The sequence below is a fragment of the Zootoca vivipara genome, chromosome 8 (assembly GCF_963506605.1).
Source record: "Zootoca vivipara chromosome 8, rZooViv1.1, whole genome shotgun sequence".
In the NCBI taxonomy this organism is placed as follows: Eukaryota; Metazoa; Chordata; class Lepidosauria; order Squamata; family Lacertidae; genus Zootoca; species Zootoca vivipara.
This window is the reverse complement of record NC_083283.1, coordinates 49,567,481-49,592,558: the sequence shown is the minus strand read 5'-3', so window position 1 is coordinate 49,592,558 and position 25,078 is coordinate 49,567,481. Positions and strand designations below refer to the sequence as shown.

At 42.0% G+C, this 25,078-nt stretch overlaps 1 protein-coding gene across 3 annotated transcripts in view; it reads left to right on the top strand.

Moving 5' to 3' along the window:
* PTPN2 (protein tyrosine phosphatase non-receptor type 2) overlaps positions 1 to 25,078 on the top strand; it is a 33,214-nt gene that overhangs the window by 737 nt on the left and 7,399 nt on the right. For 2 of the 3 annotated variants that reach the window (XM_035125071.2, XM_035125072.2), the window contains exons 2-8: positions 8,781 to 8,871; positions 15,230 to 15,330; positions 17,997 to 18,095; positions 18,217 to 18,354; positions 19,050 to 19,259; positions 20,603 to 20,764; positions 22,296 to 22,489. In XM_035125071.2, coding sequence (XP_034980962.2) covers positions 8,781 to 8,871; positions 15,230 to 15,330; positions 17,997 to 18,095; positions 18,217 to 18,354; positions 19,050 to 19,259; positions 20,603 to 20,764; positions 22,296 to 22,489 — 995 coding nt within the window. Of the gene's footprint in view, positions 1 to 8,780; positions 8,872 to 9,333; positions 9,426 to 15,229; positions 15,331 to 17,996; positions 18,096 to 18,216; positions 18,355 to 19,049; positions 19,260 to 20,602; positions 20,765 to 22,295; positions 22,490 to 25,078 lie in introns of those variants that run through there. The other variant, XM_035125073.2, reaches the window with a different exon arrangement.

The window sequence follows — 25,078 nt, the reverse complement described above, 5'->3', positions numbered from 1 at the left end:
GCAAGTCGCCGTTTCGTTCGTGTAGGTTTGTTGTTGTTGTTGTTTAGTCGTTTAGTCGTGTCCGACTCTTCGTGACCCCATGGACCATAGCACGCCAGGCACTCCTGTCTTGCACTGCCTCCCGCAGTTTGGTCAAACTCATGTTCGTAGCTTCGAGAACACTGTCCAACCATCTTGTCCTCTGCCGTCCCCTTCTCCTAGTGCCCTCAATCTTTCCCAACATCAGGGTCTTTTCCAAGGATTCTTCTCTTCTCATGAGGTGGCCAAAGTATTGGAGCCTCAGCTTCACGATCTGTCCTTCCAGGGAGCACTCAGGGCTGATTTCCTTAAGAATGGATAGGTTTGATCTTCTTGCAGTCCATGGGACTCTCAAGAGTCTCCTCCAGCACCATAATTCAAAAGCATCAATTCTTCGGCGATCAGCCTTCTTTATGGTCCAACTCTCACTTCCATACATCACTACTGGGAAAACCATAGCTTTAACTATACGGACCTTTGTCGGCAAGGTGATGTCTCTGCTTTTTAAGATGCTGTCTAGGTTTGTCATTGCTTTTCTCCCAAGAAGCAGGCGTCTTTTAATTTCGTGACTGCTGTCACCATCTGCAGTGATCAAGGAGCCCAAGAAAGTAAAATCTCTCACTGCCTCCATTTCTTCCCCTTCCATTTGCCAGGAGGTGATGGGACCAGTGGCCATGATCTTGGTTTTTTTGATGTTGAGCTTCAGACCATATTTTGCGCTCTCCTCTTTCACCCTCATTAAAAGGTTCTTTAATTCCTCCTCGCTTTCTGCCATCAAGGTTGTGTCATCTGCATATCTGAGGTTGTTGATATTTCTTCCGGCAATCTTAATTCCGGCTTGGGATTCATCTAGTCCAGCCTTTCGCATGATGAATTCTGCATATAAGTTAAATAAGCAGGGAGACAGTATACAACCTTGTCGTACTCCTTTCCCAATTTTGAACCAATCAGTTGTTCCATATCCAGTTCTAACTGTAGCTTCTTGTCCCACATAGAGATTTCTCAGGAGACAGATGAGGTGATCAGGCACTCCCATTTCTTTAAGAACTTGCCATAGTTTGCTGTGGTCGACACAGTCAAAGGCTTTTGCATAGTCAATGAAGCAGAAGTAGACGTTTTTCTGGAACTCTCTAGCTTTCTCCATAATCCAGCGCATGTTTGCTATTTGGTCTCTGGTTCCTCTGCCCCTTCGAAATCCAGCTTGCACTTCTGGGAGTTCTCGGTCCACATACTGCCTAAGCCTGCCTTGTAGAATTTTAAGCATAACCTTGCTAGCGTGTGAAATGAGCGCGATTGTGCGGTAGTTGGAGCATTCTTTGGCACTCCCCTTCTTTGGAATTGGGATGTAGACTGATCTTCTCCAGTCCTCTGGCCATTGCTGAGTTTTCCAAACTTGCTGGCATATTGGGTGTAGCACCTTAACAGCATCATCTTTTAAAATTTTAAACAGTTCAGCTGGAATATCATCACTTCCACTGGCCTTGTTATTAGCAATGCTTTCTAAGGCCCATTTAACTTCACTCTCCAAGATGTCTGGCTCAAGGTCAGCAACCACACTACCTGAGGTGTACGAGACCTCCATATCTTTCTGGTATAATTCCTCTGTGTATTCTTGCCACCTCTTCTTGATGTCTTCTGCTTCTGTTAGGTCCTTACCACTTTTGTCCTTGATTATGGTAATCTTTGTACGAAATGTTCCTTTCATATCTCCAATTTTCTTGAACAGATCTCTGGTTTTCCCCATTCTATTGTTTTCCTCTATTTCTTTGCATTGCTCATTTAAGAAGACCCTCTTGTCTCTCCTTGCTGTTTTTTGGAAATCTGCATTCAGTTTCCTGTATCTTTCCCTATCTCCCTTGCATTTTGCTTGCCTCCTCTCCTCCGCTATTTGTAAGGCCTCGTTGGACAGCCATTTTGCTTTCTTGCATTTCTTGCATTTCCTTTTCCTTGGGATGGTTTTCATTGCTGCTTCCTGTATAATGTTACGAGCCTCCATCCATAGTTCTTCAGGCACTCTGTCCACCAAATCTAAATCCTTAAACCTGTTCCTCACTCCCACTGTGTATTCATAAGGGATTTGATTCAGATTGTATCTTACTGGCCCAGTGGTTTTTCCTACTTTCTTCAGTTTAAGCTGGAATTTAAGAAGCTGATGATCTGAGTTACAGTCAGCTCCAGGTCTTGTTTTTGCTGACTGTATAGAGCTTCTCCATCTTTGGCTGCAGAGAATATAATCAATCTGATTTCGATGCTGTCCATTTGGTGATATCCATGTGTAGAGTCGTCTCTTGTGTTGTTGGAATAGAGTGTTTGTGATGACCAGCTTGTTCTCTTGACAGAACTCTATTAGCCTTTACCCTGCTTCATTTTGAACTCCAAGGCCAAACTTGCCAGTTGTTCCTTTTATCTCTTGATTCCCTACTTTAGCATTCCAGTCCCCTGTAATGAGAAGAACATCCTTCTTTGGTGTAATTTCTAGAAGGTGTTGTAGGTCTTCATAGAATTGGTCAATTTCACTTTCTTCAGCACCGGTAGTTGGTGCATAAACTTGGATTACTGTGATGTTAAAAGGTCTGCCTTGGATTCGTATCGAGATCATTCTGTCATTTTTGAGATTGCATCCCATTACAGCTTTTGCCACTCTTTTGTTGACTATGAGGGCCACTCCATTTCTGCTACAGGATTCTTGCCCACAGTAGTAGATATGATAGTCATCCGAACTGAATTCGCCCATTCCCTTCCATTTTAGTTCACTGATGCCCAGGATGTCGATATTTATTCTTGTCATCTCATTTTTGACCACATCCAGCTTACCTCCACTCATGGTTCTTACATTCCAGGTTCCTATGCAATATTTTTCTTTACAGCATCGGACTTTCCTTTCGCTTCCAGGCATATCCGCAACTGAGCGTCCTTTCGGCTTTGGCCCAGCCGCTTCATCAGCTCTGAATCTACTTGTACTTGTCCTCCGCTCTTCCTCAGTAGCATGTTGGACGCCTTCCGACCTGAGGGGCTCATCTTCCAGCGTCATAACTTTTATATGCCTGTTGTCTTTGTCCATGGAGTTTTCTTGGCAGGGATACTGGAGTGGCTTGCCAGTTCCTTCTCCAGGTGGATCACGTTTAGTCAAAACTCTCCACTATGACCTGTCCATCTTGGGTGGCCCTGTATGGCATAGCTCATAGCTTCTCTGAGTTATTCAAGCCCCTTCGCCACGACAAGGCATTGATCCATGAAGGGGTTCACTTGTGTAGGTTTACTTGAGCCGAATATTCCTGCAGAGTGAAATATCTTATCGACGTACAGGGAAAAGAGCTGCCGTTTCTGTACCAAGCGGTGCCACGCTTCCACGTTAATACGCGTGTGTGTTACAACGTCACTGTAGGTGTATGTGCGCTGCTATCAGTCGCCCTGCAGAATTAATAACTTCCTAGCTACAGTTTAAACATAGTGTCATGGTGCCAGGAACAAAGGAAATCCCATGCTCGAAACTCTTGGGAATGCCTCACACATCACAGTTCTGTCTAAATGTGACACAATCACAGGAACAGTACTGTGGAACCATAATTTGTTGCAGCTCCCTGATGTGTGTTCGCTTGGTGGCAAATCCAGGTCTGTTGGCACATAATGTGTGAACTGGCCCTTAGTTGAGAACTGGAGATAATTTTAACTTTTCCCAAGTTTATAGGTGGGAAAGACTCATTTGAGCTAGTTGTAGTTACACACAAAAGGTTTTAGAGTTCAGTCTGGGTCTTGATAGACTGTGGCCTATAAGTGTTGGTTCAGTCTTGAGCCATTTAGTTTCCTATGTAAATTTTTTGAATCATCATTTTAGAGTCCATAAAAAAGCATATGAATATACATGCTTAATACTCAAAATGATACTAAGTCTCTTTAGATTCAGCATGACCTAAAGTGATGGTGGTTTTAAAAGCCCAAGCTCATTACATTACTGTTGCTTTGTTACTTGTGTAAGTCCATGAGAGTTGTTTGGTGCAGGTTACAATACAATAAAACTGTAAAACCACACTACAGTGAAGCCAGCTCATCACTGCTTATAAAACATAGCTTATCCTTAAAATGCCCAGGCAGGCACTACCCTGGAACCTCACTTGCAGCAGTGACAGAATTCATAATACCAAAAAAGCTGTGCAAATAGATGAATTTTCACCTGACACTGAAATGTCAAAAGTGTTGTTACCTGTCATGCCTCTAGGGAAGAGAGTATAGGTGGGGCACCACCATCACAGAATAGGCCTTATTCTGTGTCACAAGAATGGCTTTCTCTCATATCTAATAGCATAGGCAGACTGATACAGAAGAACTGTTCATTTGGGTATTAGAGCTTAAAGTTGTTTAGGATTTTGCAGAGCAGCACTAGCACCATGAATTCTGCCCACAAGCATACACAGCCAGTATTGGCTTTTCAGGTCAGTGGCTGTGTGATTCCAGCTAGATAAACTGGTTATAATTACGATGCCACATTCTGAACTATTTATGGCGGCTTGACTGCCTTCAAGGGCAGCCCAACATTGCAGTAGTCCAACTGAGAATTTACCAGAGCATGAGCAACTGTCACCAGGCTTTCCTAGTCCAGGAAACAGATGTAGCTGATAAACCAGAACATAAGAAAAGTCCTGCTGGATCAGGCCAAGGCTCATGTGGTTCAGCATCCTGTTCTCACAATGGCCAACCAGATATTTTAGGAAGGACCTGAGTGCAATAGCACTCTCCCCACTTGAGTTTCCCTGCAGTTTCCACAGTTCAGTCTCCCTGCAACTGGTATTCAGAGGCATGTTGCTTCCAACAGTGGCAGTAGAACATAGCCATTGTGGCTGTTAGCCATTGATAGCCCTATTCTCTGTGAACTGGTCAATGACACTGCTCCACTGAAGTTACCTGAACCTTAAGTGACAATTCTGAATCAAAGAGTACCTGAGACTACACACAAGCACAGTGGGAGTGGAACCCCACCCAGAATAAATTATCAAACCAGTTCCAAGACCCTCAGGGCCTCCACCTGTCAGGATTGTCTCTGTTTATTGACTCGTATTCATCTACACTGATGATTAGAATTATAGAGCCAGAAGGTCATCTAGTCCAATCCCCTGCAATGCAGGAATCCTTCCCACAGCCATCCCTGGGTGGGCTCGAACCACCAACCTTGGTTAACAGCCAGATGCACTGACCGATAGTGCCACAGGAAAGCTCCCAGGATTAGCTATAAACATGTGCAGAGTTCATTTCAAATGCCCTTAAATTAGGCATTATCTAGCCTTTGTGATGGCTGCTATCCACATAGAGTTTTGGGAATGGGCTGCAAGTACTGTACATGGAATGTCAGCCATGTCTCCTCAGAAGTAAATCATTACTCCCAGGTAATTATCACAGCCTTAGTGTTCTTTTGCAGGCCACCCTGAATATGTTTGCTCTATTCTGCTTCTTGTATTGGTATATTAGAGCCCATGACAAATCAATAAGATTGAAACCAATTCACAAATATCTCTTGGATAACTATACTGTATGTAACAGTTCTGTTTGGAGCTATAGCTCAAGTTCTGTGTTACAAGGAAGCAGTAAGGTTATTGAGCAGGGGTCAGCAAGGTTTATCTTGCCTGGGCCGGATTGCGCGGGCATGTGAGTGCACGTGCCCGCGATTTTCGGTGTCTGTGTCTGCGCAGACGTGATTTCTGGCACCGCGGAAGCAAGTCCCCGTGCTGGGCTGGTTTAGCGCAGTGCATGAGCGAGCAACTCAGTTCAGGGGCGGCTTGTGCGCCGGTCAAACCACCCTCTGCGGGCTGCTTCCAACCCATGGGCCTTAGGTTGCTGACCCCTATGAGGGTAGAAGTAGGTGGTTGACATGGTACTTGTTTGCCCTGATGAGGCAGTTCAGTGACTGAGTGTTCTGTATTGAGAATTGACAGCCTGAAGGCTGGATTTAAATGTATGTTCTAGTGAAAGTTATTCTCTTCCTTGCTCTTTTCCTATCCATAGTTCTGTAAAATTCAAAATGAAAATGGGAAAGAGCAGAATAAATTTCTCCATCAGAAGAGCAGCGGGTAGCCAATATGTTCATAATATCAATATTTCTTGTTAAATAAAAAAATTCCTTCAGTAGCACCTTAAAGACCAACTAAGTTTTTATTTTGGTATGAGCTTTCGTGTGCATGCACACTTCTTCTTGTTGTCTTGTTGTCACATATTTCTTGTTGTCACAGTAGGGTTTGCCTGATGTGGCTTTCCTGGTTTCCATTTACTTTGGGCCCTTGAATCCCTAGACTTCTTGTCACACTGATGGTATCTTCTAATTTTTGCAATCACTGTCAGAGCACATGTTGCCATGTGCTTAAGCATAGTGGTGTGGTTAACTCCGTCAATAATTTCTCACATGACTGTATTGCTACTGGATACTTTGTGAATAATGAGTTCCTATCTGCAGGGTGGTGGTTGATCTGGTGATATGATGCTATGGGCTTATAAAGCCCTTTCTGTCTTTGTCTGCTGGCTGCGTTTCCCTAGTATTTTCTGAGCTGCGTATTAGGGACTCTGTTTCTTTTCCTAACTTTGTGTGGAATATGTTGAGTGTTGGTTGGCTTCATTTATTTTTTGAGTTTGGGCTATTTTTTTATGTAAGTTTTGTACTGGGTAGTGAACACTTGTGTATTTCCACTGATACAAGGGCCAATGATCTGTTTTCTGATGGTGGTATTTTCTTTGTCGAAAGAGGGAAAATTTTAATATATTGTTCAAAGTGATTATCTTTGGTAATCCTTATTTGCTTATTGTAAGGTGGACCAGTAGTATATAAAAGAGGTAAGGCTACTGAACCTGAGAGTAGTTTTGCTAATACTTCAGAGTGGGCCCATGGTTAAAGTGAGATATCAGACTAAGGAACTGGTGCCTCACAGTTGACACTCCTAGCTGACATGTTAAATAACTCTGTACCCAGGATAGAATGTGACTAACATTTCCATTTCTTTGTTGTTCTTGTGCTACATCCTTCTCTGGCCCCTTGAGAGATGCAGAGTCTGTGCAGCACATTCTGCTTTCTTTTGTTGGGCCAGCTATCTGTAGGAGGGAGAGATTTGTCCTAACTAGTATCCAATTTGTGTATGTTCTCTGTGGGTCCTTGAATTGTTTCCTGCTATGTGATGTGCTCATTACTGAACCTCAGACTAACTGAAGGATTTTGCAGTACTTACTTAATAGCCTTGTTCAGATTGAGTGAAAGAGCCTTGGGCTTGTTGTCCCCACCCCCACCCCCCTGCTTCCAGAGTGGCTGTAAGAAGGTGTTTAAAATAATTCACTGCCATTTTAAAATACCGGTAACTGCTGTTTGGCCTGACTTTCAAATCTAGGCAAACTGGTTAGTGTCACCTTTGGTTTAGTGAAACAAGCCAGTTTCAAATCGTGATTAAAATTAATCAATTTTAGATTCAGGCATAATGATAAACTGAAGTTAATTGAAAACAGAATCAAACCTTAAAATCCCCTCACTGCTACATCAGGGAAAGGAGGATGTACATAGGGTAAAGCTTGATGATATAATGTTAATCCATAGTTTGACATTATATCTGAATTAGGTCAGTGACTAGGACATTGGTGGTCAACCTGTGGTCCTGTAGATGTTGCTGGACTCCAACCTGCATCAGCCCCAGCCAGCATAGCTAATAGTCTGGAATGATGGGAGTTGTAGTCCAACAACATGGGCCCCAGGTTCCACCCACTGCATTGACTTTCAGTAAGCTCTAAATCCCAATAGTGGTAATTAATACCACCCTGGTGGATTTTTCTTTTATTTTATTTTGCTTCAGATGCAAGTTTAAGCTTATGCTTAAGTCCACAAGGAATGTTGCAAAAATGACTTTCAAAATCAATTAAAATATATCTTAACATTTGCCTCATAAGCGCAATAATGGGGCTGTCATACTGGATGTAGTAGAGCACTTGGCCATGAAGTTCTTTCTCCAAATCTTACTTGAAGGAATATCAAGCTGTACCAACTAAGTTACTTTTAAACCCCTTAAAGTATCAGGATACAAATTGTTCCCAATAGAAGTTACATAAATTGAAATTTTGAAAGCATGCTGGCATTCTAGAACCTTAGTCCTGAACATTTTGTTATGCAAATAAATACATGCTTTCACTATAATGCTATTAGTGCCATGTGTGTATTAATATATATATTCCATTTTTAAAAGGCCCATTAGGGTATTGAAGCAATGGAGAAATTGTGGTGTGGAGTGGTGATGGAACTAGTCTATTTGGTATTAACAGCCAGTTCAGACATCCCCAGTGTGCATCTGCCATTCTATTACGGTAGCTAGTTTACAGTTTGTAGTAAGAGGTTCTCTAAATATCTGATCACTGACTTGGATTAACACCATTGCCCAAACTGTTGTTACTGCATATCCAGGTTGGTTCTCTTCAAAACTTCCTTTCAGTTAGTAGATAGACCAAGACTATCTCTATTTTATAGTAGTTAAGTTTGGCAGAAGTTTGCTACATGATTGCACTCTACTGATTTAGAAACTTGGGTTGTAATAATTTTAATCATTGCATAAAACACTGTCCTTGTTGAATTGTGATCACTGTAGTCATTGAATTTTCAGTTGACAAAGAAACAAGGATTACAGCAAATTGAGTAAGATAAATTTCTACTGTGACTTTAAATATAATCTTGGTTTTTATTTGTTCAGTATCTTTTGTTTGTACTGCCAGGAAGTAAGCATAACATAATCAACTATCTTTGTTTCTTCCAGGATATTCGGCACCAGTCCAGTGATTATTCACATAGAGTTGCAAAGTATGCAGAAAATCGAAATCGTAATAGGTACAGAGATGTTAGCCCATGTAAGTATTTTTTTTTTTGTAATCTAGTGCATGACAAAGTAGGTTGACATTACCAATGCTAATACTTTAAATAGTTTGGGGCTAGTGTTTTAGGGTTTTATATCTGAAGCTCCACTCCAGTCATTGAGATGAACAATCTCAACGAAGTCATGTAGAAATTACTGTACTTTATATAGAGAGACTTCTATAGAAGCCTTCTATCCATGCAGTGTTATATTTATATCTCACTTTTCTTCTGTGGAACTCAAAGTAGTGTATAGAGGCCTCCCGGGCAGTCCTCTAGTCAGGTGCCAGAACTGGCTAACCAGAACTAGACCTGCACAACTTCTGCAAAGGTGCTGTGCCTTCAGGAACCCTGGATAATCATTATTATCCAGACTTCTAAAAAATTGTTGAGACTGATGTTGCAGTAAGTATGTGCCACTTAAGAAGCTCCTTCATTTTTCTTTTATGCGGTTTCAGATAAAGATAGTTCATCTGAACTCGACTTTGTTATGCTGTTGAAATAAAAGATGTGACACTTCTGGTATCTTTCAGAAGGAATACTACTTATGGTAAATATGTACTAGACAGGGTTTGGGACAATTCCATGTCACTCAGTTAATCATAAGCCTGTAGACAGTACCGTATTTGGAAGAGACAAGCTGAGCAACTGCGAATTTATTGTGATAAGCATATTCAGTCAGTCAGAATGGGAACATTGTATTTTTTCAGGATTCCACTCCCATAAACTAGCAAATTCTGTCAAATTAAATATATTTAATGTAGATTCTTTGTAAATGTTAGTTTTGCAGAAGTGATAATTTGTATGAAATCCATACAGTCTGTGTTGTTTTGATTGTTATTCAATTCCATAGCAATTGTCAACTTAAAAGATTGAGTGCTTTATAAGAAGCAAGGTAGAATTATTCTCAACTTTTGCTGGATTACTGAACTGCTGTGGAAAAGTGAGGATTTCAGGTCACAGTGACCTCCAGGAATTACTTTGCTGGCAGTAGAGTAATTTCTGTCTTGAGTATTTCCAGCAAACTTGGCTTGTATAAACATGCCTGAAAAGTTTTTTAAAAATCCTATTGATGTCTGGGGAACTCTTCCAAGATAAATGGCTTATTGACTAGAGTTCTTGTCTGCCAGATTATAAGATAGTATATTCAGTACTGTACTTTATTTTAATCACATTTAGAAGGGCGTGTTTAAAACTTGAATGATAAGTCTTAATTCTCAGTACTTGTCACCACCAGTGGTCCAGAACACTGGGATACTCTCTACTGTATCCACTAAGAGGCAGACTTTAAAAAAGCCCTCTACTTTTGTCTTAAGGCGGGGGTGGGTAACAGTTAAAAGTGGGCTGGTTCCAGCCTGCAGAATCTTTTTATCTGGCTTGTGGCCTCTCCTCAGACCTACCTTGTCCTCCAGTTGGGTGACACTGAACAGAGGTACCCAAGACACCTCTGACCAGAGTCATACAACACCCCCTCTTCACTAGCATTTCCCAGAAATGTAGCAGTGTCATATTATTCAGTGGTATACTTAAAATAAGTAAATATGCGGTCTCTACAAGTAAACAATGCAGAGATGTGGGTTGTTCAACAAGCTCAGAGTCCATGTATGCCTTCATAATCTGCATAGAGCTATTTTGCTCTTTTTGTTGAAATTAGAGCAGAATAATAATTTGAAAAATTAGACCAAATGCTTGCTTTTTGTCATTGATGGACTGTAGCACAGAAGTGGGGTAAGACTGTTGTCTTCTGTATGAAATTCAACAGCACAGCTTGGTGATTCAGTGGTTAAAATAGGACTTGCTGACATCATCTTTCCGAGAACACTAGCACCAGTATGTGTGATTTACTATAACAAGATCTTAAGTTTTTCCTGTTGGCAAATGGTATGTAGTATTTACAAAGGTTTTGGTTTCTGTCCAGCAGAAACATTTGAGTTCCAATAAATTGATAATGAAAAAAGAAACTTAACGCTTTCGTTTCCAAGCAAGGTAAACAGTTCCCCTTCAAGGAAACAATATTTGAAGCATTTGTATAGTGTAGATAGATAGATTGGTTCAGACTCTGTAGATTTTAAATCCTTTCTGGAAAATATATGTACCAAAAGTGATTGCGCTTGGTATCATATTTTCTGGAAAACAGCATCTATGAGTCCAAGCTTTCATTGACTTTTTAAGGCTTGGAAAAACATGCTTGTTTCATTCATTTTGAACAGTCATAGATTGTAAAAACGTCTGTACACTTGAAGTAAATGTTTTTCTCTACAGTCCTCTTGGGTGGTGCTGGTTTGTGCTTGCTTCTTTATTATGCAATTAGATTTATTTTCAGTCTGAAAGGAACTCAAGGTTTTAGGTCTTCATTCTTAATTTCCAGCCACACATATTTTGGTTGTGTCTCTAGATGGTGTCAGAGATCCGTCTCGAACCCCTATACTTTCAGTATCGATCGTATATCTCTAGGTGCTCCATGAGTGTACAAACCCTGGCTGTAATTTAAATTAGACGTCTACACACATAAAGGTGTGCACAGCCAGGACACTATCCGCATATTTGCTTCTTCATCTCCAACATGCAGCAAGGCAAGCCATTGTGCAGATTGAAAAGCAGGTTGCATCTGTTATTCAGCTACTGATCCCAAAACAGTAAGTTGCACCATACATAGCTTATTGGATTGTAGCCCCAGTTCTTCATCAAGTATAATAGAATATTTGTGTTCAGTTTCCATATCAGTGGAACACTTCATGTATGCAGTTTGCAAACCCTAGCCTTTCACCTAGAAATGATGAAGAAACATTATTACAGAAGGATGAGCAGATGATTGCCATGGGTAAGATACATGTTGGTGGGAGTTGTGAGAAGCCCAATCTTGGGGGAAATTCTAATTACAAACATTTAAGAGGAGAGCTGGTGCAGTGACATGGCTTCAGGTATATGTTGGGAAATCTGGTTAGAATTGGAGGCCTTAAACAAGCCAATGCTGTATCCTCCTTACCTTCAATCTGTGATTTAAAGATTATAATGCTGGGTCCATGTTAAATAAATTACTGAGATATTGAGTGAAACACTTATTCCAGTACAGCTGTATTAATACTACAACTAATGGTTTAAATGCTACCCATAGAGAATGCCAGGATTCTTCACCCCTGAAGAATCTGTCACCTATTGTATATGCCAAATGGGTGCAGGTGTAGATAATCTGGTGATTAATAGATAATCTGGTGATGGAATTATTTCCTGAAGTGGTGATTGCTTGGGTCCTGAAGCAATCTGGCAGTAACTTCAGTAATCTACTTGCTAGTCAAGAGTTTTTATGACCAGGTGGATGCAAGGTGTCCTACCATGTTTAGAGTGCTTCATGGTATAGAGCAAGACAGGGAACATCTGGCTGCCAGGCCAGTCTTGGCCTCCAGAGTGTCCGATTTGGCTTCTGAGGGCGCCTTCCTCAAACCTAGGGAGGTTTGAAGAGCAAAAAAGAGGACACATATTTTCCAACTTCTACATTTAACCATGGATTGGACTTTTAACCCCACATAGGGCAACCCTAGTATGTGTCTGTATTTGTGCATGTATATGCACTCATATAAGAGGGGGGGAGAGAAGCGGGTGCATGGATGTGGATGTAGAAGAAATAATAGAATGAGAGGGAAGATTAAAATGAAAAGAAAAAGGAAGGGGGAAAGGGGAGGATTAAATGATTGAATGGGGGTAAAGAGTGGAGAGTAGGAGTAGGGGTTTGGGGGTAAAAGTCAGTGTTCAAGACAAGGAGTCAAGTTAAAAATGGGAGGTGAAATTTAAAAGTAAAGATTATCCGCTGTATTTTGGGTTAAAAATGCAAAATAAAAATGGAGATCCAAATTAAGGTTTGAAGGAATAAACCAAAAATTGACAGTTAAAAGGTTAAAAATTTTGGAGGTAGAATTTAACCAGCTGGTGTGAGGTTCTCACTAGCTCTGAGTCCTGGTATACTGAGTCCTGGTATACTCAGCTGAGAGTTATCGCAGCTCTCTCTCACCTCCTCGAATTGACTGGGAGGTTGGGAGGGAGAGAGGGGCAAGAATTTAGATAAAATAAAATGATAACAAAGCAAAAATAAAAGAGGGGTAGTAAAAAAAAGAATTGAAATGTGTGTGTGTGAGAGAGAGGGAAAAATTCCCTTAAAATGAGAAAGAAGAAGGGAGGGGGAGAAATATATATATATATAATGGAGAGGGGGGAGAACAAAAATTATAAGTCTCTCTCTTAACATGGAGCGCACTGACCTGGAGGTGGCCTGGGAGCATGTGGGGCTGCAGAGTCAGAGTGGGCAGGTGTCCTCAGGGGGAAGTTGCTGTCATTTTGAGTTTCCCTATTGGGCGCTGCTGTTTTCTGCCCTCCTCTGCTTATCCCTTGTCAAGCCCACACCCGCCACCAGCACCCCTCTGCTGGTTGGAGAAGGGTCCCCACAGCGCCTCCCTCACCACCAAGCGTGCCTTGCATTCCTCCTCCTGGGCTGTTGGGCGGTTGGTCTCCATCCCAGGGCAAGAGGCCTTTCTCCATGGCCTCTTCTATTCCATTGCCCATTGGGAGCAGGAGTAGAAGAGGGGAAATCGGGAGTCCAGTCCGGAGGGAGCCACTGCCTCAGTCCCGGGCCTTGCCTTGCTTCACTCCCCTTCGCTGAGTCTGTACCCTGCCCAGCCTAGCCCCAGCTGCCACAGTCACCGCCAGCCCCTCACTGCCCGGCAAGCGGCTCCAGTAGAGGAGGAGACAAGGTGGAGGAAAGCACTGAGAAGCAGGAGATGTGGAGTCAGAGAGAGAGGCAAGGCAGGCCGGCCAGACAAAGTGGGAGTTTCACCACCTCACATTGCTCAGCAACTGGAGCACAAGGAGGCGGGGGGGGGGGAGCAGACCAAACAAAAAACCCCAGACATTTTGGCAAGTTGGACAAATTCACCCGGACAGAATTTTTATGCCTGAAAAAGAGGATGTCTCTGGGAAAATCCGGACATATGGCAACCCTTCCACATTCACCCACCCACCCACCCACCAGCTGATGTCACTGGGAATGTCAGCTGATGTGCAGGAGGACAGCATTTAATCTTGCATTGGCTGTGCGCCCTCTTTACAGCAGGACTTTACAACAGAATAGGATTGCTCGACAATGGCAGCAGGATGTGAAGCCTTCTCAAAAGTGTGCTCCTGTGCATCTGCAGGCGAGCAACAACAGGGAAACACTTCTTCCCCACCAGACTTCTGCTGCTGCCGCCACTTGCACAAAAAGTGGACAAGTTCTGATCTTAAAGGGGAGGGAGCTTACAAATGCCTTTGCGAGCCTCCCTCCTTAACATCAGCACCTGTCAGATTTGGCCTATGAGGCAGATCCTGATATGGATCCTGTTAAGGATCTGGCCCGTGGAGCCAAGAAGTTTACACACCCCTGGTATAGAGAATAGCCAGTAAGAAGATTTAAAAAGATCCAACTCCTATAAATCTTTTCTGGCTAAAGGCGGTTTAGCTAGAACATTAAATAATTGATGTTTTGAAAATGCTTAGTATGAGGGTTTAAAATCTATTGCTCTTCAACTGATGCTCGTCTTATAAGACTTCTTCAATGGATGTTTCTGCTTCCTTGTTTTTCTTCCCCACCCAAAATGCATATCCTTAATTTGTTTCCAAAATTGCTTTGGGAAGTGGGGCGTAAAAAAGTGTAGATTGCATATTATACTATTTAGTCATAAAATATATATAGAGAGAGCTATATACAAAATGTTTAAAAGTAGATCATAAATAGTTTAAATAAAATAGCTTGTACCACAATATCTTGGCTTTAAGTTTAGTGCGTTGAGCAAAGTTATCCATAAAAATCTTAATACTTGATACTTGTCAGGGCAGTTGCTGGCTACCCTCGAGCAACGACACTTCAAACCATCTTGTCTTTAGTACTTTTATTGTGAAAGCTATTTACAATGCAAGAGCTTCATGAAAACATGTCTACTCAGTACTATCAGATTCTCCCAATGGCGCTTTTCAGCTCCTCCCCCAGCATAGTAGTTTGGAGACCCCAAATATCCTCCCCCTGCATTTGCGAGCCGCTGATCGCCTCAGTTCCGGGGTGAATTTGAAGGCACGCCCCTCTGCTGTTTCCCCGCTGGAACTCTCTGCCGGCACCTCCTTCCTTGCTGATATCACAGGCTGCAGGTAGGGCTCTTGTATACTGCCTGAGCCCGAGCCTGCTCCGCTCACTTCCTCCTTCCTGTCTCCTGTCCCTCCGCTGTTGTCCGAGCCAATCAAAGAGCTGGATTTGATGAGGGGTGGCTGTTCCCTGTAAGCCCACCCCCTTACAATACTTAATCTTAATACTCTACTAATTATATTTATTTCAAGATGATCACAGTCGTGTAATACTCCAGAATACGGACAATGATTACATCAATGCAAGCTTGGTGGTTAATGAAGAAGCTCAGAGAAATTATATATTAACACAGGTGAGTAGTATTAGTCTTTTAGGTGTTTATGCTTAGTGGCTTAATTCTATTTTGGGGGGGGGGGCTCTTCAGATGACTATTCCAAGTTTAAGTGCTTTTCCTTTGCTCTATCCCACCCTACTTCCTGCCACTTACTGGCTTGTTCTCTTGGTTTGTTAACAAACGTTAAATCAGAGCTTCCCCGGTTTGGATATAACAAGAAATTTTGGCTTAATGCATGTTAGGGTATTTGTGCTCAAACCAGCATGCAATAGGAAATGAGAGTGCTCATATCTAATGTTCAGTCCTGATTTGGTAAACCAGGCCACAATCACAGCTGCACCCATGCCACAATAAAATGGTGTAGAGCAGAGGTTTTCAACCTTTTTGAGTCCACAGCTCCCTTGACCAGGTACATTCTTTCTGCAGAATCCCTGTGGAACTCAGGAGCCCAGCTATGTCACCCCTTCCCTGCAGAGCTGGCAACCTCTCACCCTTTGTCAAACCCCTCCCTTGTGGAATGTTCCCTCAGCCTCGTCTTCTCTCCCATCTCCTTGGGAGTCCTCCGGGCAACCACAGCTGCCATCTCTGGTCTCTGAGCTGCCACCCCTGCCCCAAAGAGAGGTGCCTCCTCACACCGCCCTACAGGGGCATGAGAAGCACCTCCTGGCCAACCGCAGAGGCACTGTTCACTTGAGAAACTTGTAGCCAGGGCTACTGCAACAAAAAGCTATGCAAGCCTTTGGGAAGCAGAGACACAAGAGGCCAGGGTTGCTCGCAGCACCCCTGACCATCATTCAAGGCACCCCAGGTTGCCATGGCACACTGGTTGAAAACCACTGGTGTAGAAAGATTGTGCTTTCCTTGGATGCCTAACCTCATGGTGACCTTGGTAAAGTGAAGCTATTCTTCTGCACCAAAGGCAAGGCAATGCACTCGGCTTTTGTTGATAGCTGTATAGTGGAGACAGGTACTCACAGCCCAACCTCTGTGTGGGAATCCAAATGGGATTACTGCTATCATCGTAAGTCTTAGAACAAGATACGGTAGGTGATGTGGAAATAACTTTGCCTGAGGCAAACACTGCTCCATGCCTGAGGCAAATAAAAAAAAATCTTATGAAACGAAACTCCAACCTGGAACTTCAGATTTGGAGCAAGTTTTCAACTCAAATCCCTGCTTGGAACATTTGCCCTGCAGTGTTTATGTGGGAATAAATTGTCACAGTAGCTTTTTTATTTCATGAACAACCTTTGTTCTGTCTTTCCCACCTAATGAAGATCCAGTTACAACAATTCAGTAATGTTAGCTATTGAAAAGGGGTCTTAAAGGGACCCCTGACCATTAGGTCCAGTCGTGACCGACTCTGGGGTTGCGGTGCTCATCTCGCGTTTTTGGCCGAGGGAGCCGGCGTACAGCTTCCAGGTCATGTGGCCAGCATGACAAAGCAACTTCTGGCGAACCAGAGCAGCGCACGGAAACGCCGTTTACCTTCCCGCTGTAGCAGTATCTATTTATCTACTTGCACTTTTGACGTGCTTTCAAACTGCTAGGTTGGCAGGAGCTGGGACTGAGCAATGGGAGCTCACCCCATCACGGGGATTCGAACTGCCGACTTTCTGATCGGCAAGCCCTAGGCTCAGTGATTTAACCCACAGCGCCACCCGCGTCCCTGAAAAGGGGGTCTTACATACTGTAGTTTATTTTGTTATCTTAAATGTTCTGTGACTGAGGCATGTCGGGGGAAACAGACTTTGCTGGAAGAACACTAGTAACCCATTATTGGCAAAGTGCTGCTGTTAACAGTTAAATAGACCTCAATTTAAGCTGTTTAGAAAAAGTGTCTGGCCAAATTGAACATGAATACTGTTACTGAAACAAGCCAGCTGGTTTCCGGTGTGTTATTTACCCTAAAGATGTCAGTTGTTTCCTCTTTTTGGCGGAGGAAAGAGTTCATGATTGCCTTTTTGAAAACTGCCACACAAGCATGTCCAAAGCAGCTGGGTTTTTTTGTTCTGTTTTGTTTTAAGCAATTGAGATCTGACCATCTACTTGGATTTTGAAAATTATTTTAAAATCCACGTAGATATGGACAGATTGACTAATAAGAAGAATCTGCTGAACCAGGCCAGCTGGTCATCTAGTCCAGCATCCTGTTCTCACTGTGGCCAGATAGATGTCTGTCGGAAATCTGCAAGCAGGACCTGAGCACAAGAGCACTTGTCCATTCCTGCTGGAATTCAGAAGAATACTGCCTCTGACAGTGGACATAGAACATAAGAACATAGCCACAAGGGTTAGTAGGCTTGTGGGCCAGCAATTCTTACAACATCATTTAGAAGGCTGGGCTAGACCTATTCATATTTCCAAAAATGAGGTGCACGTCTGACCACTAAACCATGTTAATGGAAGGGAATGTTGTTGAGTGGTAGAACACCTACCTACAGAAGATTCTAGGTTCAAGCCCAAGGATCTTTTGGTAAAGCTGGGAACGACCCTTATAGGAACCCCTTGCTGCTACTCAATGTGGACAATGTGGACTAGTGGTCTGGCTTACTATAAGGCAGCTTCCTGTGTTCTTAATTTACAACTAGATTATTGGGTGATAGCCAACTTTACTTCCAAGATTTAGGTTCTGAGTTATGTTAGACTGCTGACTGAATGCCTCCTTTCCCTTATTTTCACAGGGTCCACTTCCTAATACATGTTGCCATTTCTGGCTAATGGTATGGCAACAAAAGACCAAAGCTGTTGTCATGCTAAACAGAATTGTTGAGAAAGATTCGGTGAGTTGCCATAACTGCATTAAAATTGGTTTTATTGAGATCAACATGCAATTAGTAGAGTGTATATGGTTTATTTTCTACTTGTGCTCTATATGTGGAATTTTTTAATCTTATAATTTAGGTGAAATGTGCACAGTACTGGCCAACAAGAGAGGAGGAACAAATGATGTTCGAAGAAACAGGATTTTGTGTCAGGTTAAAATCTGAAGATGTCAAATCCTACTATACAGTACGCCAACTTCAACTAGAAAACCTTGATGTAAGTTTTCATCAAAACCTGTCTCCAAAACCCTTGTGAAAAGTATATGTCATTGCTTCCATGGCATATTTATTGGAAATCTTATATTCCTGAAATCTGTCATAATTGCCTGCAACCCTGTGACAAGTCATCTGCAGGTACAGGAGCATGTTTGTCCTTTGGTGCACAGAGAACTGCTGATTATAATGATTAGCAGCTAGGCACAGGCTTAAGCCTTGTTCACACTTAACTGCCATTTGCTACTCAATATACTTGACTTCAGCAGCCTTAGCCTTCAGGGTTGGGGAAGAGTTCATTTTGAGAGTGAGACATCATTTGAATTTCAGAATGAGAGTATATCTTAAATATACACAGAATAAAGAAAAATAAATAAACATTTGCCTTTTAATGAAACATGATATTCAAACAACAGCTGGTAGAGAGCAAACTTTTGCATTGAACAGGAATCATTCTCTATGTTGTGCCAATACACACACACACACACACACACACACACACACACACACACATATACTTCCAGGAAGCTTTTTAGGTGAGGACCATTCAAACTTACAACCAAGGGATTCAGTTTGGAATTATTTTCATAATAATGAATTGTTACATTTGGATCAGCCATCTTAGTGCATGCTGTTTTGCCTGGATGCAAAACAAATTTATTCCAATAAGTTGCTCTTAAACCCATTTCTTTTTATTAGACTCGTGAGACCAGGATGATATTCCATTTTCATTATACTACATGGCCAGACTTTGGAGTTCCTGAATCCCCAGCTTCATTCCTCAACTTCTTGTTTAAAGTCAGAGAGTCTAGATCCCTGAGTCCTGAACATGGGCCAGCAGTCATTCACTGTAGTGCTGGAATTGGGCGCTCTGGTACATTTTCATTGGTAGACACATGCCTAATCTTGGTAAGTTTGTCTTAAATGCTCCTCTAAGAACTGCTGCTCAGTTTCTTTGTTGTGGTATGGAAAATATCCTAATTTACAATGCCTGAATAACAATTGAGAAACTGAATTTCTGCCATTAAATGAAAAATAGTGTTTGCTCTGACAGTTTAGACCAGGGTAGTCAACCTTTTGATACCCACCACCCACTAAGGCATCTTTCTTGATGGTAAAATTTCCTTACCGCCCACCAGTGTTCGATTCAGCTTGTGCCATAGAACCCCCTACCACCCACCTAGAATCTTGAAATGCCCACTAGTGGGCGGTAGGGACCAGGTTGACAAGCCCTGATTTAGACCAAACATGTTGAACGAGCAAAATAAATACATCTGGTTTGTTAAATTACTTTCTTGTGATGTATGAACTGAGTGGTCTTGTGGTTTGTAGTCCTGGTTTGAGCAGTCTTTAGAAAGCAGGACTGAAAACTGATCTGATTGTGATTTGTAGAGATCACTCAAACTGTGATTTCCCAGTTCAGACATTAAAGAAGTTGGTTTAACAAATGAAGCTGAATGTACAAGGAGAGAGGGAGGTATTTGCTTGTTCTCATTCCAGCAAGCCATGGTTTAGACAGAATGTAATGTCTTAAACAGATTTAGGTCTTCCTCTGATTTCCATGACAGAAAGTAAGAAGAACTATGGTCAGGGATGCAGTTGAGGTGGGAGCAAGACCTACAGTATGCATTATTGCAATTTTTATATACTCTTGTGCCCAGCCTCTTGACAAACATTAGACATGTTAAGACAATAAGGGCTTCAATATTTTCTCTTTCTGCACAGGCTACTGTTGTCAAGCAAACAATGTGTTACATTTTAAGGGGGTGGGGGGAGAGATTTCAAACTATTTTCAAATTGTTGCATCAGGAGCTGTTTGAATATATGTACCGTATCATATACTAAACTTCAGCTTTCTATTTCCTTTGGTAATACTTCTATTGTTTATCTCTGCAAATGAAAAGGCAAGTCAATGAGTGAGTTGAAGTGTCTTATAGAACATCAGCATTCTGATAACATATGTGCACTCTCTTTGGGTGATATTTTTTAAAAAATTATATTTATTGACTCTTTGGGTGATAATTTTTATGCCTTGGAAATCTGGTGTAGAATTTAGGGGTCTGCAGGGGGAAGGAGAAGAAAGCTATGTGCTGCAGTATCTGCTGGTGCAAAGTTGGAGCTCTCCCCTTCTCTCTCTTGTTGCAGAGAGCAGTAATACTTGCATGAAAATCATTTTATTTTCAAACAGCTTTCGCCCTGTTCCTGAACTGCCATATTGCCACTAAAACTAGTTGCTATTTTTTCTTACACAGATGGAAAAAAGAGAAGATCCACTTTCTGTAGACATAAAGCAAGTTTTATTGAATATGAGAAAATATCGAATGGGACTTATTCAGACTCCAGATCAGCTAAGATTTTCATACATGGCTGTAATAGAAGGAGCAAAATACATAATGGGTGATTCTACTATACAGGTAAACGTTTAGCATAAATTGACTGCTTTTAAAATCAGTCGCTCAAGAGTTTGTAATGAAATTATTAATGGTGCCAGATCCAGCTGTTCAGGGTTTATGTCACTTGTGGGCAACCTCCTTCCTGTGGTCCAGTTTTGGCCCATGAGACCATTTCCCCCAAACGTGTCAGGTGCAGTTGCAAGCTACATCAACTGATGGGTGCCTGTTGCTGGCAGGAAGCAAGGGTGATTGACCAAATCAGCAGGATTTATCACTTGCTCACCACATGATGAGCAGGGCTTGATTCCTGCTAAGTTCATCAAGATTCCATGTTACATTGACTCCCCTGCTAAAATGAAGGGGGAAACGTTAATTTTTGCAGCATCTTGCACCTGAAGTCAGTGTGGTGCTAGGTCAAATTTAGCCCATAAGCCTGATCCTGATAAGGATCTAGCCTGGATCCCAAAAAGATTATGAGTAAAATTTATATAGTGTTTTGATGAATATAGCAATTTTGTAAAACAGCCTTATATGCTGAAGTTTACTTACTTTGTGATTTACTTTATTTTATTTATAAATATACATACAACTGTAACATAAAAATATTACAGTTGTTTATAGCAATATAAAACTATAAAAACCATGCAGTAAAATCATAAAAAGTTAAAACAAAGTTAAAACCAAAGGAATTAAAAACAAACATCAGTAGACAATTGTTGGGATGTACTTTTAATTGCCTGCACAGGCCTGGTGAAATAGAAAAGTTTTCAAGTGTTTAAAAGTTAGATCCAAAGAACAAGAAATAGAAAGAAGATAGCCACTAGCAGTGGGGGGTTTTCAGCCGGAACTCACCAGAGCTAAGTTCCGGCACCTCTTAAGTGGGCACAGTTGCCATATAAATACTGACATGTCCACTTCAATACAAAATACTGCAGATCCAAGTGCTGACATGTGAGTATCATTTTTATATAATAGCTTGAAAAAAGGCTACTAGCCAAGGCCATTTTTAAAGAGAACAAGGGAGGAGTTCATGGTGAGTTCTGGCACCTCTTTTTCTAGTGAAAAAGCACTGGCCACTAGTACTATCCCACAAACACTAGAGGAAAAAATTGTACAGTGGTATATACTGTATATACTTTTTCTGTGTATAAGACTATGTTTTCCCATTAAAAATAATGTCAAAAATTAGGGGGCCTCTTATACATGGATACATCTCCCCCAATTTTCTTAAATCTGAGTCCCCAAAAATGGGAACGTCTTATAGACAGAAAAATACGGTAAGTATGTTTCATAGCAGTTTTCGTGTTTCTTCAAGCACAGTTTCTTTGGATTTGGTTTTCTTTTTGTTGTAGAGTGTTATAGTGCAAGGTTTAAAACAGTCCTGTAAATGTATGTATGACATAGTATTTCACATATGGAAGGGAACCATTGAACCCAACTTGTTGTTCTTATCCAAAGATGTTGTAGCTCATCTTTGAAAATAACGGTACCTGTGACTTTTCAGGTAGTTAAAAAAAAACTTCAAAACTCTAACAAGCTGTCCTCCATTCAGAATCGGTGGAAGGAACTCTCAAAAGAGGACCAGGCACCAAGTTCTGAACGTTCCCCTCCACACCCAACCAGACTAACTACAGGGAGGCACAATGGGAACAGAGTGGGATTAGAAAACCAGGAGCAAAGTGAGAACATTATAAATACTGACATGTCTTCTTCAATACAAAATACTGCAGATCCAAGTGCTGACACGTGAGTATCATTTTTATATAATAGCCACTTTTAAAAACCAATGCCATATGATTTGAAGAGAGTGTCCCTTGTTACAAAATCCATACTACTGGCTGTAATTCATGTCACTTATTCTTGATGTTACATTCTTGTACTGAACTCTGGAAAGTGTTTGGAAGTTGAATGTGGTGGTCTGTATATGGATTGTTCCCACAATGGAGCTAGTAGATCTTTGTTATATAAATCCAACAGTTGTTTCAGGATTTCTATCTTGTTTTGTTCTGTTTGTGCACCTATCCTATATAATAAAGTGCAAGTGTCTCTGCATCCAGTCCCTGTGTCCGCGCTACTGTGCATGTGCCCCACGGACACAGGGATTGGACGCAGGAGACTGGACGCACACGCACGCACGCTCTCCCCACCCCCACCTACTGTTTCTCTGAAGCCAACCGCCGCTCCCGGCTGGACTGAGCGTTGGCGGGGGAGAGTGCGTGTGTGTGTGTGTGTGCGTCCAGCAAGGACAGGTCCCAGGGTTCGGAGAAGCGCTGCGGAAGCGCTTCTCCAAACCCCGGGATGTCTCCTTCCTGTCGGTGGCTGGGAGAGAGGAAGGAAGGAGGAGAAAGGGCTTCTTTCTCCTTCTTCGTACCTCTCCCCCTGCCGCTGACAGGAAGGACAGGTCCCGGGGTTCGGAGAAGCGCTGCACAAGCGCTTCTCCGAACCCCAGGATGTTCTAGCGCCCGTTTACTTAATGGGCTGAATTACACTAGTTGGAATATAATTGATTCAATTATAATTGAATATAATAAAGAATTTGACTACTGTTTAAAAAGGAAGTTTATAACCCTTAAAGTTGCAGTATTTTGAAAATATTCAGGAAGTGTTAAAACACTTGCCATGTTGTTGTATGTGATACAAACATGCTCAGTAGTAATTGCAATTAATTAGGTCCAAACTTCACCTAGCAGAAGTGAACTCTGGATTCAATTCAGTAACTTCTAGGTCTTAATCATGATCTGATGTGTGTAGTAGTGCCATTTGAAACCATGACAGTGTTTGTCAAGTTAAGCCCTTGCTGCAGATCACATGTACAGAAAAAGCAAGCAAAGACGTGGGTAGAGTACCTTGACCATGTTCTGCTTGGTGCAGATGGAACATGAAGAGTCGGACACGAATTAGTGTGAATTAGTATGAATTAGTAGGAAAGCATAAAGCCTTGCATCCTTAACATTCCTTCTTTGAATATCAGGTTAATGGAGAAGGCCTGCCCATCTCCCTCTGCAATCCCCTCCATATCTTGATAATCATGTTTGGTGGACCCTTGGAATAATTTATGACAGAGAGCCACAAATGGAAGGAGGAAGTGGTAGAGATAATGTTGCATGCAGAATACTTTGTTTACTGGACCAGAGCATGCCAGGCACCCCTGTCTTCCACTGCCTCCCGCAGTTTGGTCAGACTCACGTTGGTGGCTTCGAGAACACTGTCCAACCATCTCGTCCTCTGTCGTCCCCTTCTCCTTGTGCCCTCAATCTTTCCCAACATCAGGGTCTTTTCCAGGGAGTCTTCTCTTCTCATGAGGTGGCCAAATATTGGAGCCTCAGCTTCAGGATCTGTTCTTCCAGTGAGCACTCAGGGCTGATTTCCTTAAGAATGGATAGGTTCTCTCCTCCCCGGATCGGCTTTGTTTAAGCCCCCGAGAGCGAGGAGGTGAACCGCGGCGGACAGACTGAGGTTGCTACTCTGAGAGTGCGAAGCTGCGTGACTGGAAGGTGGAGGCGGTCAATTCTTCTAAGGAAAATTCAGCAACAGATTGGACTGTGAGTAATTGGACTTTTTGGATTTAGAAATTGAGAAAATTTGGCTATGGAAGAGAGGTTATAAAAAACGGAAGCCAACCTCCTTCTAATGATTGCCGTAAGAAACTGTTGGAAAAATACCCTATGCCAGGATAAAGTTGGATTTTTTTGTGTCTATGTACCTGCAAGAATTGAACTAAACTCCCCTTTTGTGCAGGGCAAGGGGGAGAAGTGTGTAATTAAGCAAAATCCCTGCAATTTGGGAAATTAAGGAGAGGAAAGTCTCTTCTTGCCGCTGGAATATTCAGCAAGACTCGTGAAAGGAGGGAGAATGGAAACAATGTGGTTAAGTTGAACTGTAAGAACTATTTGCGAAAACTCCCCTCGGATAATAACAATTTGGAAATAAGTAACTGATTTCTCTTATTTGAGGATATATTGTAGCCAGTTTGGAAAATGGCGATGGACTGAGGAAATGTAACCACTTCCTGTTTTTTGGAATAACACTGTGTCCTTGAGAGGAGTAAAAAAAAAAATGTCAACATGTGAGTGTGCAGCTGGATTCAAGGAGAGAACTCTGAGACTCTTATGGGAAATTAGAATTGGAACGTACAAAGACAATTTGCAATTAGAAGAGATGAAACAACTTCTTCAAGGGGATGAGGGTAAAAAAGTGTCGGATGAAGAGACCAAAGAAGAAATTAATGAAGAACAAGAAGTATGCCAAGTTTCACATCAGGAGGAAGTCTGCTATGAAAAGAAAGAAGGAAAATTTTTCGATCAAGTATACCAGAGAAACAGTGCCCCCATGGAA